Raw genomic sequence first — 16,095 nt, 5'->3', positions numbered from 1 at the left:
AACTGTACCAATGCTGACCCTAACTCACACTTGGTTCTCCCTGTACCATACTGATGTGACCCGCCCTCCCCCCCCAGCCCCCACGTGGTCCGGGCCGTGTCCCCTGCCCCGGGCCGGCCCTGCCGGGTCACCTCCACTCTCCAGATTCCCGTGGAAGCTCCTCTCTGAGCTCGGGCAGGATCTCTCTCTCTCTCGGCTTCTCTCTCTGCCTCCCCGGCCCCCTCTCTGTCTCTCCCTGGCCCTCCTTCCTGGTCCTGGCCCTTGCAGGCAGCCTGGCCCTCTCTCTCTCTCCTCCCCCCTTTTGCCTCCCTCAGGAGAGAAGTGTGTAAGATACCAGGGCGAGTGGGGAGGGAGGGACTCCCTGGCCGCACCTGCCGGGCGAGCCGGGTCTCTCCCTCTCTTTCTCTTTCCCACTCTCTCCTCGCCTCTCCCCTCGCACCTCCTTTTGTAACGTGTTTCTGGTTGGGGGGGGTGGGCGGGAGGGAGGGGGCCACGTTGGTTTGTTTTCCTTTCGGGGAGCAGATTCCCGTCTGGCTGGTTCTGTTCTTTCTGGTTTGGCGTTCCCAAGGCCCTGAGCTGTCTGGAGCACGGAGCACCAGTCCCCCCACCCCACCCCCGACCCCATCCTTCCCCTGACCTGCTGGGGACCCGGCCCTGGGAGGGGGCAGCCTGCCCCCCTCAAAGAGCAAACAGGGCGCGGGGCGGGGCGGGGTTCCTGGAGGGGGGCGTGGGGAGGGGGCTGCTCTGTTTCTCTTGCACTTGCAACGCTGCAGTCAAGGTTTCTTCTGGGCTGTTGTGGTCAGAGGACCAGGGGGAGGGGCGGGGTGGAGGGGGCGGGGCCTAGACTTGGTCTGGGGACTTCCACCAGCACCGTAATTTCTCACTGAGAACTCCAAGGTCAGGGGCTGCAGCCGAAGTGGGGGGCGGGGCGGGGCAGGGAGCGATTGGGGGTGGCCACTTCCTCCCCAGGAAGTTCTGGGAATCTGGGGACAGATCTGGAGCAGGGGGCACGGCCGAGGCCTGCAGGCCTGGAAATTACGGTGGTCTGTGGAGCATCCCCTGAGGAAGGCGGGGCGGGGTCCCCCTGAGCTGCTCCCCTCCCCCCCCCGGGGGGCCTCTCCGACCCCCTCCACTCTCTCACTTCCTCTCCGACCCCGGAGCCTCCCCGTTCTCCCGGCCGCTCCTTCTTCCAGGCCCCGCGGTTGGCAGCAGCACCGGATCTCTCCTCTTCCAGGGATGGGGGGGAGGGGGGGAGGACAGGGAAGAGGAGGCGTTGGGGGCTTGGTGCTGGGGAGGGGGTTCTTGCTGTCCAAGGCCCCAGGCAGACCCTTCCTCATCTTCTTCCCCTTCCCCGGGACTCAGCTGTTAACTGCATTTTTCCTCCCCACCCCCACCCCTGAGAGGCTCAGGCTGTGAGAACTCCCCACCACCCCCTGCACCCACACAAACGCACACTCAGACGCCTGTTGGGGGGAGACCTCTGGGCTGGACGGAGGGTGCAGGCCCACCCGCTGCGGGCATGGGGGACAGGGAGGTGGCTGGACCTGGGCCCCCTACCCCTACGGAAAACCCCGAGCCAGGGCAGGCTGCCTGTGGGGACACAGGGAGCCGAGCTGGCCCCGCTGCTAGGAAGCGAGTGCTGCCGCCTGTCTCTTGCCCCCAGAGCCAGCACCAGGTCCCGGCCCTCCCTGTCCCCCTCCCCCACCGCCCCCCCACCCCACCCCGCTGCTTGGGTGCCCAGCCAAGCAGGAGCAGAGAATTCACTGCAGACCCCTCCCCCACACACACCCCGAGCCCTGGCCCTGGCCTGTCTAGGGGTTCTGCTGACAGGGAAGGGAGAGGGAGGCCCCGTGCCCCTGGCTGGGGGGGCGGGCGCACTGAGCCCACGAGATCAGTGAGGGTGGCCAGGAGGCGGTGGCGCGGCGCGCGGGCGAGGGGGGGCAGGCCGGCGGCGGCCAACGAGATGCAGTCAGGTTTTCCTCCTTTTCAGGGAATGGGGGGGTGGGGCGGGGCCCCCCACCTTTCTGACATCAGCGCTGCCTTGGCCTCTCCTCCCGAGCCGGGGATGGTCGCAGGTAAATCGGGGTCCGGGGCAGGGGAGGCGGGGGGGCCTGGCTGGGGCGGGCTGGGTCTTTATCCTAGCACTGGTTCCCCTCCTTGTCCCCTCCGAGCTGGACCTGGGACTGCCCCCTCGAAGGGACCCTCAGTCGGGCCTGGGCCTTGGCGTGAATTCTCTGCTCACCCCTTTCTCCTCGCCAGCTCTAACCCTTTCTTCCCAGGTGGTCTGCAGCGCCTCCCTCGGAGCCGGGACCTCGGCGAGCCCCCCCTCCCAAGCCCCCTCCCTTCCCCGTCTCTCTTCCCTCCGCGCAGCTCGTCTCCCCCCTCCCCAACTCTCCCAGGAGTCCGGTCCCTCTCCCCTGTCCCCACTCACCCCCTGTGCACCAGGGTCAGTAACTGCTGCTGAGCCAACCCGAGAGACCCTGCCGGCTGGGGGCGGGGCCAGGCGCCGGGGGCGGGGAGGGGCGGGGCTCGTCCCTAGCCTAGCCTATGGGGGAGCTGCCTTCCTAGGCGGAAGGACTTGGGGGGAACTCGGCGGAGGGCGCCACCGCCCTGTGGGACCTTCACCCTGGAACGGGGGTGCTCCTGACACCCACAGTGGGGACAGCAACATGGCTCTACTTTGCGAATTTTGCAGAACGAAGTGGAGTTTGAAAACCAAACCAAACCCCCCAAACAGTGGTGATGCGGTTGGTGAGGGATGCGACCCTCCCCCCCGACCCCAGTTCTCTCATAGGACGCAGAGACCAGGGAGGAGGGGCTGGGTGGTTGGTCCTGGACCGGCAAAGCCAGAAGCCACCTGCAGCGGGGGCTTCTCCGCCTCCACTTCCATCACACAGACCGCGCCTGGGGGGCTCTTGCCAAAGCCCTCACCCCCAGCCTGTGGGGTCTCCAGCAGCCAGGAAGGGAAGAAGGGCACCAACTCCCCACACTAACCCTGTTCTTGATGGCCTCTAGGGTTCACAGCTCCAGGGAGAGGGGCAGCTGGGTGGGCGGGGGTCCCAGCCCGGAAACCCCTTCCCATCACCAGCCCTACCAAGCAACCGTGACTGCAGCAGCAGGAGGGGACAGCCCGGCTCCCCCTGGCCGTGTGACCAACTCGCCTCTCTCTTCCCCTCTCTCCCGCCCTCGCCTCTGTCTCTCCCCCCCACCCTCTCCTGCCCACCCGCCCGGCCCAGTCTTTGTGTGCCCGGGGACCCTGCAGAAGGTGCTGGAGCCCACGTCGACGCATGAGTCAGAGCACCAGTCGGGCGCGTGGTGCAAGGACCCGCTGCAGGCGGGCGACCGCATCTATGTCATGCCCTGGATCCCCTACCGCACCGACACGCTCACCGAGTACGCCTCGTGGGAGGACTACGTGGCCGCGCGCCACACCACCACCTACCGCCTGCCCAACCGCGTGGACGGCACGGGCTTTGTGGTCTACGACGGCGCCGTCTTCTACAACAAGGAGCGCACGCGCAACATCGTCAAGTACGACCTGCGCACGCGCATCAAGAGCGGGGAGACGGTGATCAACACGGCCAACTACCACGACACGTCGCCCTACCGCTGGGGCGGCAAGACCGACATTGACCTGGCCGTGGACGAGAACGGGCTGTGGGTAATCTACGCCACCGAGGGCAACAGCGGACGGCTGGTGGTGAGCCAGCTCAACCCCTACACGCTGCGCTTCGAGGGCACGTGGGAGACCGGCTACGACAAGCGCTCGGCCTCCAACGCCTTCATGGTGTGCGGCGTGCTCTACGTGTTGCGCTCCGTTTACGTGGACGATGACAGCGAGGCGGCCGGCAACCGCGTGGACTACGCCTTCAACACCAACGCCAACCGCGAGGAGCCCGTCAGCCTGGCCTTCCCCAACCCCTACCAGTTCGTGTCCTCCGTGGACTACAACCCGCGTGACAACCAGCTCTACGTGTGGAACAACTACTTCGTGGTGCGCTACAGCCTGGAGTTTGGGCCGCCCGACCCCAGCGCTGGTGAGGGTGCCGGGCGCCTGCGCGCCTGCTCCCCGGGCCGGGGTGGGGGGCCCTGCTGGACCCACCGCGTCCCCACGCGTGACAGACGCTGTTCACTGTGTGAGGCGGAAACCCTCGCTGTTCCCGTTTGGTAGATGAGGGAGCAGAGGCCCCGGCGGGTAGGGGGGCCGCCTGTCTGTTTCGGGGTCTGAGCTGGGGCTCCCAGGCCCTGGACGCACCACGCCGCCTCTCCTAGGGGCTCGGGTGCGTTTGGTCCTTGAATCAACCCAGATCTTGGCAGAGCCGCTGATGCTGGTGCTGCCTGGTGCTGGCTCTGAGCGGCCCCATGTCAGCCAGCCTGGTGCACGAGAAATGGACCAGCAAACAGGGAGGGCGTGGCCAGCGCACCAGAACCAGCCCTGGGGGATGGAAAGGGGCTTCTGAGTGCCCCTTCTCGACCCCTCCTCTCCTTTCCACCGCCTTCTGATACCTGGTGGGACCCCAGGGTCCCCTGGAGCCAAGGACACCTTCCCACCCCAGTGGGCGCACATAGCCCTAGGGCTGCCTTGTACCTGGACAGCCCGTGCAGTGGGCCCTGCGCACACGGTGACCCTGTCTCAAAATCCTCTCTCCTGTCCAGGCCCAGCCACCTCCCCGCCGCTCAGCACCACCACCACGGCCCGCCCCACGCCCCTCACCAGCACGGCCTCGCCCGCTGCCACCACCCCACTCCGCCGGGCTCCCCTCACCACGCACCCGGTGGGAGCCATCAACCAGCTGGGACCTGACCTGCCCCCAGCCACGGCCCCAGCTCCCAGCACCCGGCGGCCCCCAGCCCCCAATCTGCACGTGTCCCCTGAGCTCTTCTGCGAACCCAGAGAGGTGCGGCGGGTCCAGTGGCCAGCCACCCAGCAGGGCATGCTGGTAGAGAGGCCCTGCCCCAAGGGCACTCGAGGTGAGTGGCAAGGTCAAGGCCACCTCTGCTGTGGCTGGCCATGGGAGCGGTGGGCTTACCTGGAGCCTGGATGCCCCGAGGGCACCGCTGGCATTGGGTGCCCCGCCCAGCAAGGCTCTCAGCCACAGCCCACACAGCAGCAGACCTGCAGGGGAAGGAGGGGCAGGGGCGGGAGATCAGGGGCCTGCCTGGGGGGATCCGAGGGGCGGGGCTCAAGACAGGTCTGGCCGGAAGGGTCCACTCCTGGCAGGCGCTGGTGGGAGGGGCGAGGCTGGCAGCCGTCGGGCCGGAGGGACACCTCTTTCTGACTGTCTGGCTCGCTCCATGTCTCTTTCTCCGTGTCTTGTCTCCTGCTCTGTCTCTGCCCTGCCCTCCTCTCCTCCCTGGTGGCTCCCTCGTCTGTCCCTGTCCGTCTGTCCCTACAGGAATTGCCTCCTTCCAGTGTCTGCCTGCCCTGGGGCTCTGGAACCCCCGGGGCCCCGACCTCAGCAACTGCACCTCCCCCTGGGTCAACCAGGTGGCCCAGAAGGTACCAGCAGCCACCGCCCCTCGCAGGCAGGCACACTGGGCGGCCGGGCTCAGCGCCCCAGCAGGGGCAGTGGAGCGACTGGGGGGACGAACAGGACCGGGAGGTCCCCTCCTTGGCCTGCACCTGCACGAGGGCTGGGAGACAGGAAGTGGGGAGGGGCTGAGCTGAGCGAGGCCAGGGTGGCCCCTGACAGGCCTGGGGGCTCCCCTTCCCCACTCACCGCAGATCAAGAGCGGAGAGAACGCGGCCAACATCGCCAGCGAACTGGCCCGCCACACCCGGGGCTCCATCTACGCAGGGGACGTCTCGTCCTCCGTGAGGCTCATGGAACAGTTGCTGGACATCCTGGACGCGCAGCTGCAGGCCCTGCGGCCCATCGAGCGCGAGTCGGCGGGCAAGAACTACAACAAGGTGGGGCCTGCGGGCGGGGCTGCTCATAGGAGGGGCTCCCAGGGCCCTGGATGGCCCCGGACCCATCTCCTCCTGACGGCACAGGCCTGGGCCAGGGGTGCACTGAGCCCTCCAGGGCGGAGAGCTTGTTGGGGCTGGGGGAGCGGCTCCCAGAGACAGGCCGGCTGACGCCGCTTCCGTCTCCCCCGCAGATGCACAAGCGAGAGAGAACCTGCAAGGATTACATCAAGGTGAGACCTGGGCGGGCGCCCGGTGACGACCCCCCAGCCCACCCCCAGCCCACCACGCCCTGCAGGAACTCATCGCACACCCCTCCCCGCCCCTGCAGGCTGTGGTGGAGACGGTGGACAACCTGCTGCGGCCCGAGGCCCTGGAGTCCTGGAAGGACATGAACACCACGGAGCAGGTGCACACGGCCACCATGCTCCTGGACGTCCTGGAAGAGGGGGCCTTCCTGCTGGCTGACAACGTGCGGGAGCCCGCACGCTTCCTGGCCGCCAAGCAGAATGTGGGTGAGTGCTGTGGGCACCCTGGGACCGGCGCTGCCCAGCCTGGAGACCGTGGGAAATACCTGCCCCCCACTGCCCTGGCCCTCAACCTTGAACCTGCTGCTGCAGCAGGGCCCCCAGCTGGGGAACAGGTCCCAACTGGGCGTGGCCCGCTGTGCCCTGTGCCCACAGTCCTGGAGGTCACCGTCCTGAACACGGAAGGTCAAGTGCAGGAGCTGGTGTTCCCCCAGGAGTACCCGAGCGAGAACTCCATCCAGCTGTCTGCCAACACCATCAAGCAGAACAGCCGCAACGGTGAGTGCCCCGGCTCCACCCCGCCGTCCCTGCCGCGTGCCACACACTGTTCACATGCACCGCAAGGGGCCCCGGAGCGCCCTCCAGAGCCCTAGGTTTGCAGGGCTGGTGCCCAGCGGGCCCTTGGAGCTCACAGGCACTGGGGGGCCAGGGACTCACCCAGGGTTGCACAGCAGGCCGCGGCGCGCGCCGGCTGAGGGCAGCCACCCATGCCCTGTGCTGTGCCCCCAGGAGTGGTCAAGGTTGTCTTCATTCTCTACAACAACCTGGGCCTCTTCCTGTCCACGGAGAACGCCACGGTGAAGCTGGCGGGCGAGGCGGGCGCGGGCGGCCCCGGGGGCGCCTCCCTGGTGGTGAACTCGCAGGTCATCGCGGCGTCCATCAACAAGGAGTCCAGCCGCGTCTTCCTCATGGACCCTGTCATCTTCACCGTGGCCCACCTGGAGGTGAGCGCTGTGCCCCCCCCACCTGTCCCCCCACACTGCAGACCCGGCCCCCCGATGCTGGACAGAGGCCCCGGACACTCCCCCGACGCTGTCCCCTAAGCTGGGTGTCAGGGCTGGGATGAGAACTCCCTGGTTCCGACACCCCGGCCGCCACCGCCCGACAGGCCAAGAACCATTTCAACGCCAACTGCTCCTTTTGGAACTACTCGGAGCGATCCATGCTGGGCTACTGGTCGACCCAGGGCTGCCGCCTGGTGGAGTCCAACAAGACCCACACCACGTGTGCCTGCAGCCACCTCACCAACTTCGCGGTGCTCATGGCTCACCGCGAGATCGTAAGCTCTGCGTGCTCCCTAGAGGGGGGTGGTGCCAGGGAAGGCGGCCCGGCCCCCACCCGTCTCGCCCTGGTCCTCTCCGGTCAGGGTTGGGTCAGGCCCTCTGGAGAAGCGAGCTGGTGTCGCCCGTGTCGTCCTGGGGCTTGGTGCACCGTGGCCCCGCAGCCAGAGGCCTGAGCGCGCCCCCGGCCCTGTCCCCCAGTACCAGGGCCGCATCAACGAGCTGCTGCTGTCGGTCATCACGTGGGTGGGCATCGTGATCTCGCTGGTGTGCCTGGCCATCTGCATCTCCACCTTCTGCTTCCTTCGGGGGCTGCAGACCGACCGCAACACCATCCACAAGAACCTCTGCATTAACCTCTTCCTGGCCGAGCTGCTCTTCCTGGTCGGGATAGACAAGACGCAGTACGAGGTGGGCCGGGGCAGGGGCCGGCCCGGCCGGGGGCGCCCGGGGCGGGGGCTGGGGCGGCCACTGACGTGTGCGCCCGGGCTGCCCCCAGATCGCCTGCCCCATCTTTGCTGGCCTGCTGCACTACTTCTTCCTGGCTGCCTTCTCCTGGCTGTGCCTGGAGGGCGTGCACCTGTACCTGCTGCTGGTGGAGGTGTTCGAGAGCGAGTACTCCCGCACCAAGTACTACTACGTGGGCGGCTACTGCTTCCCGGCCCTGGTGGTGGGCATCGCGGCCGCCATCGACTACCGCAGCTACGGCACCGAGAAGGCGTGAGTGTCTCCCCTCCTCCTGCCCGGCCCCCCGGGGAGTCGCCAGCGCCCCTCGCCCCCTCTCGACCGTGGCCCCGTCTCCTTTACAGCTGCTGGCTCCGGGTGGACAACTACTTCATCTGGAGTTTCATCGGGCCTGTCTCGTTTGTGATCGTGGTAAGCTGGGCAGACCCCCGGCCCCCAGCCCCCCTGCCGGCTCCCTGAGCCTTTAGGGGGAGGGGCTGGTTTGAAAACAACGTGGGACCTGAGCAGCCGGCGGGGGGGCCGCTCAGCCCAGCTGCTGTGCCCGCCCCCCCCCCCAGGTGAACCTGGTGTTTCTCATGGTGACCCTGCACAAGATGATCCGGAGTTCCTCTGTCCTCAAGCCCGACTCCAGTCGCCTCGACAACATCAAGTGAGTGCCCCTGCCACCCCGTGCCACAGCCAGCCTCCTACACGGGGGTCCCTGCTGACATGCCAGCATCTGGATCGGGTTCTGGGCTCCTGGCTGCGGCCTGGCCCAGCTCTGCTTGTCGTGGGCATTTGGGGAGTGAACAAAGGTGTCTCTTGCCTGTCTCTCTACGCCTTTTAAAAGGAAAGCATACCCTTGGGATTGCCACCCTGTGGTGTTAGCGCTGTAAAGGCCTAGGGTGAGAGCAGATGCCAAGCCCGCGTCCACTGAGGCCCTGAAAACACAGTCCTAAGAAGCCCCCAACCCCCACATCAGTGCCTGCCCCTTGGGCCGGGCCGGGCCACCCGTGTCCCTGGGGAAGACTGCGTCCCCGGACCTGGAGCTCCAAGCTCCCGCATCGGGCAGGGTCTCTGCAGATGCTGCCCGCGCCCGCCCGAGGGCTGTCCTCGCTCCACAGGAGGCACATGGCGGGGACCCTGGGCGGAGGCTGTGCCCAGGGGCAGGTCCTCTGCCATGCCTGTCGCCCACCCCTAGGTCCTGGGCCCTGGGGGCCATCGCGCTGCTCTTCCTGCTGGGGCTCACCTGGGCGTTCGGGCTCCTCTTCATCAACAAGGAGTCGGTGGTCATGGCCTATCTCTTCACCACCTTCAATGCCTTCCAGGGCGTCTTCATCTTCGTATTTCACTGCGCCTTACAGAAAAAGGTGAGGCGGGCGTGGCCCCTGCAACAGCTCTGGGTGCGACGGAGGGGAGCCTGCGGTCGGGGGACTGGAGCCAGGAGCGCAGAGGGTTCTGGGAAACAAAGAAGACGTGAACGGCGACTCAGAGCCGTGGGCGCACAGTGCCTCCCCGCCGTGGGGGCGCGAGTCAGGCCTGCTGGAGGGAGCCCCTGGGGGCTGCTGTCCCGAAATGATGTGTAGTTCTGGAAGGAGCCGTGAGTCTGGTGGTGGTTGGAAATCGGAATCTTCAGTGTTTACAACAGAAGAGAGGGGGCCGCGCTGTGGTCTGCGGGCTGAACTGCTGCTCACGTGGCCAGCATCACAGTTTGAGTCCCGGCCACTCCACTTCCGGTCCAGCTCCCCGCTAATGTGCTTGGGAGAGCAGCAGGCGATGGCCCAAGTGCCTGGGCCCCTGCACCCACGTGGGAGACCCGGATGAAGCTCCTGGCTTCCTTCCTGGCTGTTGGGGCCTTTTAGGGAGTGAACCAGTGGACGGGAGATTGATTTCTCTCTCTGTCTTTCAAATGAAAAAGTCTTTAAAAAAAAAAAAAAAAGGCGACAGCAGCAGCAGTGTGGAACCGGCGTCCACGTGGCACATTCTAGACCAGAGTAAGGAGCTGGAGTGAGGGTCTTGTTGACCTCGGGGGCCAGCAGAGGCCGCGACCACAAGAATCCTAGCTGCACCCCTGTTCTGCTCAGAACTGTTCCTTGGCCGCTCTGCGGCACTGCCAAAGCCGAGGTCCTTGTGTGGCCCCCACGTCAGAGACGGCAACACCCTTAGGGTCTGACCTGGGCTTCTCCCAGCCACACGGGCAACCTCGGGCATGGCCCCTGATCCCCTAGCCCAGACACCCTCAGGGCCTGCCGCCTTATTTAAGGTCTTGGCCAAAACGCCAGTCACCTACTTAGACTCACAAACCACACCCTCGCCAGAACCAGAACCGCTGTATCCCCTCCCCACCACAGCCGGTCCGCAGCACTCGCCACCGCGGTGGCGCCTCCTGCCAGGTGTGCAGTCAGCCCTCCACGCCCGGCACGCGCCGATCAATAGCAGGTGCTTCCGAGAGCTTAGGCAGACGTGGGAAATGGGCAGGTGTCTGTGTGGCAGTGCCTGGCTCCACGTCGGATTCCCGCTTCCTGCTGAGTGCGCACCCTGGGAGGCAGCCGTGATGGCTCAAGTATCGGGGTCCCTGCCAGCCACGCGGGAGACGTGGACGGAGTCCCCAGCCGCTGCCTTCAGCCTGGCTGACGCTGACCTCGGCCATTTTGGGCATTTGGGGGAATGAACTGGCTGATGGGAGCGATGGGAGGCTTGCTCTCTCTATTTGCCTCTCATTTTTTTTTTGGAAAGATAAATGTATGGGGAGAACTGCATCTGTATGGAACTCGTACAGGTCTTTGTCGCCGTTCCCTGAACGACGTGGCACAGCTGCTACCTACGTAGCGCTGAGTCGTGGTGGGGGCTCCAGCTCCCCTGGCGATGACTTCACATCTGTGGGAGGCTGCGTGCAGGTTCAGAGCCAGGAGCCCGGGGCTTCATCCGGGTCTCCCACGTGGCTTACGGAGGCCCGGGCGCCTCCAGGGAGCTGGAATGGAATACCCAGGACTTGAGCCGGTGCCCGGATGGGGGAGGCCGGCATCCCAAGGGTGGCTTAGCCTGCTGCCCTGTCGTTTGTGTTTGTGTCTGCATTCTGTCAGCGTTTCGTCAGGCAGGCTCTGAGAGCCAGAGACGGGTGTGCTGTGTTCTGTACCGTCTCCAGCCCCGCCCTGCACCTTGCTCACTGCGGCTCTGTTGAGCAAGTGTGTGCAGAACAGTCCATGAGCACGGAGATGGGGCAGGAGAGGGCGAGGCCGACAGTGAGGTTGGTGCGGCCCCCGTTGGCTGCCGGGACAGGAAACGGGCCCGTGAGGACGGCTGGGTCCCAGAACGTCCCCACACTCCCCAGGTGCACAAGGAGTACAGCAAGTGCCTGCGTCACTCCTACTGTTGCATCCGCGCCCCGCCTGGGGGCACCCACGGCTCCCTCAAGACCTCAGCCATGCGAAGCAACACCCGCTACTACACAGGGACGCAGGTACTGGGGGGCTCCCTGGGGCCCGAGAGGTAGGGGCGGGGCGCGGCCTGGCTCTCTCGGGTCCCGGGGACCCCGCGTCACCCGGGTTCTGTCCCCCAGAGCCGGATCCGGAGGATGTGGAACGACACGGTGAGGAAACAGACCGAGTCGTCCTTCATGGCCGGCGACATCAACAGCACCCCCACCCTGAACCGCGGTGAGACAGCGCCCCTCTCACCCCGCACCGGGCCCGCGGTATGGGGGCCGCCTGGTGACCTCTGACCCCTCGGGCAGGTACCATGGGGAACCACCTGCTGACCAACCCCGTGCTGCAGCCCCGTGGGGGCACCAGCCCCTACAACACCCTCATCGCCGAGTCGGTGGGCTTCAATCCCTCCTCGCCTCCGGTCTTCAACTCCCCAGGTGAGAGCGCCCAGGGGGCGAGGTGAGCGGGGCAGAGTGGGAGGCAGGGTGGCCGCAGGGGCGTTCTCACCCCTCCCTCCTCGCTGGAGCCTGGACGGGGCCTTCTGGGCTGACTCACAGCTTCTCTCTCTTCTCTCCTGCCTGGCACCTCAGGGAGCTACCGGGAACCCAGTAAGTGTGACTTTGGTTTTGTTTTGTTTTGTCTTGTCTTGTTTTGTTTTTGTTTTTTGGATGAAGTGTGATTCTTTGCTGGTCAGGTTTCTGAGGCCGGGAGGGGAACACTTTGGGATGAGCAAGCAGACGTTGGTGACAGCCTTGTGGGCTGGGCCTGGGCAGAGGAAGCGGGGGTGGGTCTTCAGTGCGCCCCCCGCCCTCCTCCGGCGCTGACGGAGCCTGGCTCCCCCTCCTCCCCTGCAGAGCACCCCCTGGGCGGTCGGGACGCGTGTGGCATGGACACCCTGCCCCTTAATGGCAACTTCAACAACAGCTACTCCTTGCGAAGCGGGGACTTCCCTCCGGGGGACGGGGGCCGGAGCCTGGCTGACGCGGCGGCCTTCGAGAAGATGATCATCTCGGAGCTGGTGCACAGCAACCTGCGGGGCGGCAGCAGCGGGGCCAAGGGGCCCCCCCCGCCGCCCGAGCCCCCCGTGCCGCCCGTGCCGGGGGGCACCAGTGAGGAGGAGGCAGGCGGGCCCGGGGGTGCTGACCGGGCCGAGATCGAACTTCTCTACAAGGCCCTGGAGGAGCCGCTGCTGCTGCCCAGGGCCCAGTCGGTGCTGTACCAGAGCGACCTGGACGAGTCGGAGAGCTGTACGGCGGAGGACGGCGCCACCAGCAGGCCCCTCTCCTCCCCGCCGGGCCGGGACTCCCTCTATGCCAGCGGGGCCAACCTGCGGGACTCGCCCTCCTACCCGGACAGCAGCCCTGAGGGGCCCAGCGAGGCCCTGCCCCCACCCCCGCCCGCGCCCCCCGGGCCCCCCGAAATCTACTACACCTCGCGCCCGCCGGCCCTGGTGGCCCGGAACCCCCTGCAGGGCTACTACCAGGTGCGGAGGCCCAGCCACGAGGGCTACCTGGCAGCCCCGGGCCTGGAGGGGCCAGGGCCCGACGGGGACGGGCAGATGCAGTTGGTCACCAGTCTCTGAGGGGACCTCACGGACCAGGGGCTGGTGGCCCAGGCCGGGGAGGGAGCCCTGGGCCGAGCTCTGGTGGGAGAGGGAGACCGAGGGAGGCAGTGGCTGGTGGGCCACTCTCTCCCAGCGCCCCTCGGCCACGGGCCCTGCGGTCCCCTTGGGGCGCCCGAGGGGCCAGGGCTCACAGACAGGGTTTCCCACCAGCCACATGCACCAGCTGTACTCGGGGGATGTGCAGTGAGGAGGAGCCCGGAGGTCCCCGGGGGCGTGAGGAGGGAGACATCGCAAGGGTGCCCGCCCGTCTCTTGCCTCCCCCCTCGCCCCCTCCTCTTCCTGCCCCACCACCCCAGGAGGGAAATGAAGGCTCCGGTGGGGAGGTGCAGCCTCCCAGGGTGGTGCCACGGCCCCCCCGTCAGCCACGCCTGGAGGGAGCAGCGGGGCAGGACGGACGGACGGACAGGTTCCTCCTACACCACCGTCCCCTGCTCCCTGGAGACCAGGAGAAGGCCCAGGGCGAGGGGGACGGGTGGTGGCGGCCGGTGGTGGTGGTGGCGGCAGCTATCGGTTTCCAGGGCGAACCTGCCCCGAAGCTCCTCCCCCTCGCCAGGCAGCCCTCCCAGAATGCACCCAATGACCCCCTCCCTTGGGACGACTCCTGATGAAGCACAAGTCCCCGCAGGGCCCCTCAGCCCACAGGGGTGGCCATATCTGGGCGGTTCCCAGTCCTGTGGGCTCAGCGATCTGGGGAGACCTGGGGTCCGGATCTCCCCGGGGAGCGGGTCCTGGGCTTGGATCTCCCCCTAGGGGGGCCCTCGTAACCCCTTCCTCTCTCCTCCTCCTCTCCTATTGCTGTAAATATTTCAACGAAATGGAAAAGGAAAAAAAAAAAGACAAAAAAAAGAAAATCTCATCACTTGAAGCCACCGGGAGCCTGCGGCCCGGGCCAGCCCCGGCCTTGCGGAGCGGAGCGCGCCGCCCGGCCCCGGCAGCCAGGACTTCTGTGTGTACGTGTGCATCCCGGCCGGGGCGGGCGGGCCTCCAGAGCAGCTTTTTACAATCCAGAGACAGACGCCACGATCTCGAAGCAACAGCGAAACAAAGAACCTGTTTCCTTCCCGCCCGCCGCGTGTCATCGCCTCTCCTGCCCGCCCCTGGCATCCGTCCGTCAGCCCTCCTGGGGCGTGTACCTCACTGCCTGCCCCAGGACCAGAGGCCTGTCTGCCCCTCCCCTCCCCACTGGCCCAGGGGAGACACCCTCACGCCCAAAGATGCTTTCTGCCGAGATGGCTGCGCTACCCCTTTTGCGTTCCTGCTTCTTGTACTTTGCTCCTGGGGGGCGGGGGAGGGGTCGGAGGGGGCCCGAGGGTCAGGGGGCGCTGGGCGTGGCTGGGCGAGAGGGGAGCAGCGGCGCCCACCTGCCCACAGCCCTTCATCCGCGAAGCCAGGCGCCAGCACGCCCACGCCCCCAGTCTCCAGAGTACCTCTCGGCCCCCTCCCCCCCAACCCTTGGGGTAGCGTCGCGGTCGCCACACCTGCCAGCCCTCTCCACCTCGGCTCCGACCCCTCCCTGTCTCTTGCCCCTCCCTCTTTTCTCACAAGTGCCATGAGTTTTCAAACACATCTCCGGGTCTCAGCCTGCTGCTGCCATGAACTTTGGGTGAAGGGGGTGGGGCTCTAGGAAGAAACTGGGGGAAAGGGACAGGTAGGTGGCTGGAGGGACCCTTTTTGCTGCTAGAAAGCCCCCTCCTTTCTCCCGGGGAAGCTGGGGCGGGCTTGTCCCCATCACCCAGGGGAGAAGGGGTCAGACCAAAGACGGTGGTTTGTCCCAAGGAGAAGGCAGGGTGGAGTTCATCTGGGGCTTTTTCTGGTAGGAAGGCTTAACCCATTTCACCGGAAGACCAAGGGCAAGGTCTAGATGGGGAGGAGGACGGAAGGGGTGGGGCAGGCGGCAGCTCCCAGACCCTGCTGGGCCTCTAGCTCCACTGTGTGGAGGGGGCGGCTAGGGCCCCCCCCCCAGAGAGGCAGAAACGGGGCGGATGGGGAGTGGGCCCAGCGTGGGAGCAGGCTGGACAGCAGGGGGCTGGGGGTACAGAGTCATCCTCTCCTTTGCCGGCCCTCCTCTCTCCATACATGGACAATCAGGGGAAGAGGGTGTAGTGGGGGCCCTTGGCTCCCGTTCCAGCCGGGTTCTGAGGCCCCCTGGTGGGGCTGGGTGCTGCTGCCGTCTGGGGCAGAGCCACCCCTGCGAGCCCAGGTATCCCCCTCCCCAGCCCCGACCCCCACCAGACCTGGTGCCTTGACGCCCCCGCCCCAGCCGGGATGATAACAGAGAAGGGTCATGGTTGCCTCTCCTCCCTTCCTTGGGCTCCTAAATTCATTTGCTCCTAAATCTCAATTCTTTCTCTCTGGGTTTTCTCCTTCTGTTGGTTCCCCCCTGCCTTCTCCTCCTAACGTCTCCGCCTCTCTCCCAGTGTCTCTCATTCCAATTTTTGTCCATTCGGGCCTCCCCCACCCCTCCCCGCTCCCTCCCTCCCTTGGTCTCCTTTTCGATATGCCAAACCAATTTTGGGTCGAGTGCATTTAACGAGAACAAAACAAAAAGGCTCATAACAACAAGAACGTTTCAGAAAAAAACAAAAACTTTAAAAAAAATTGTTGAGTCAAAAAGTCAAACAATAAAGAAATTAAGATTTCTTGGAAGGACGAGCGTGGTGTGGCTCACTGGTGGTGGGAAGCTGGGCTGGGGAGACCCACAGGGGGCAGCCCAGAGCGGCCTGAACCCCAGCTCTGGGGACCTTGGGCAGAGAGGCCTGGCTGGGCACGTGGCGGGCAGTTTCTCTAGAATCTGCAAACGCTCCGGGGTGCACCCCCTGTGTCTCCGCCTGAGCCGTTGTGGGCCCCCTCAACACGGAAAGCAGTCTGCTCCTGGGAGCCGTCTACCCCTCTGCTCAACCCCCCAGTGGCCTCCTCGCCCGCACAGAGCCAAGGCCAAGGTGAACACGGGGGGCTGGCACGGCCCTGCAGCGACCACCTGCCACTCCAGCCTCACACACGGACACGGGCGCCCTCTTGGGAGCTGCACCAGCCCTGCACGGCCTTTCTCTCTGTCCGCACATCAGCAGGAAGCTGGACCAGAAGCAGGCGCTCCGATATGGCATGC

The 16,095-nt window shown here is 66.2% G+C and overlaps 1 protein-coding gene across 4 annotated transcripts in view; it reads left to right on the top strand.

The window, feature by feature from the left end:
• The window catches only part of ADGRL1 (adhesion G protein-coupled receptor L1), a 31,311-nt gene extending 15,676 nt beyond the window's left edge, over nt 1-15,635 (top strand). For 3 of the 4 annotated variants that reach the window (XM_070058887.1, XM_051835820.2, XM_051835821.2), the window contains 19 exons: nt 3,237-4,037; nt 4,657-4,971; nt 5,397-5,500; nt 5,726-5,911; nt 6,103-6,141; nt 6,240-6,423; nt 6,592-6,714; nt 6,946-7,160; nt 7,325-7,495; nt 7,698-7,907; nt 7,996-8,216; nt 8,306-8,372; nt 8,519-8,610; nt 9,142-9,310; nt 11,272-11,400; nt 11,500-11,596; nt 11,674-11,802; nt 11,956-11,973; nt 12,220-15,635. In XM_070058887.1, the coding sequence (XP_069914988.1) occupies nt 3,237-4,037; nt 4,657-4,971; nt 5,397-5,500; nt 5,726-5,911; nt 6,103-6,141; nt 6,240-6,423; nt 6,592-6,714; nt 6,946-7,160; nt 7,325-7,495; nt 7,698-7,907; nt 7,996-8,216; nt 8,306-8,372; nt 8,519-8,610; nt 9,142-9,310; nt 11,272-11,400; nt 11,500-11,596; nt 11,674-11,802; nt 11,956-11,973; nt 12,220-12,947 (3,998 nt within the window). In that variant the 3' untranslated portion in view covers nt 12,948-15,635. Of the gene's footprint in view, nt 1-1,990; nt 2,076-3,236; nt 4,038-4,656; nt 4,972-5,396; nt 5,501-5,725; nt 5,912-6,102; nt 6,142-6,239; nt 6,424-6,591; nt 6,715-6,945; nt 7,161-7,324; nt 7,496-7,697; nt 7,908-7,995; nt 8,217-8,305; nt 8,373-8,518; nt 8,611-9,141; nt 9,311-11,271; nt 11,401-11,499; nt 11,597-11,673; nt 11,803-11,955; nt 11,974-12,219 lie in introns of all 4 variants that reach the window. The other variant, XM_070058888.1, reaches the window with a different exon arrangement.
• Nucleotides 15,636-16,095: the final 460 nt, after the last annotated feature.

Source organism: Oryctolagus cuniculus, chromosome 16 (genome assembly GCF_964237555.1).
Source record: "Oryctolagus cuniculus chromosome 16, mOryCun1.1, whole genome shotgun sequence".
Classification (NCBI taxonomy): domain Eukaryota; kingdom Metazoa; phylum Chordata; class Mammalia; order Lagomorpha; family Leporidae; genus Oryctolagus; species Oryctolagus cuniculus.
The sequence above is the reverse complement of the archived record's forward strand: the minus strand, read 5'-3'. Positions and strand labels throughout refer to the sequence as shown.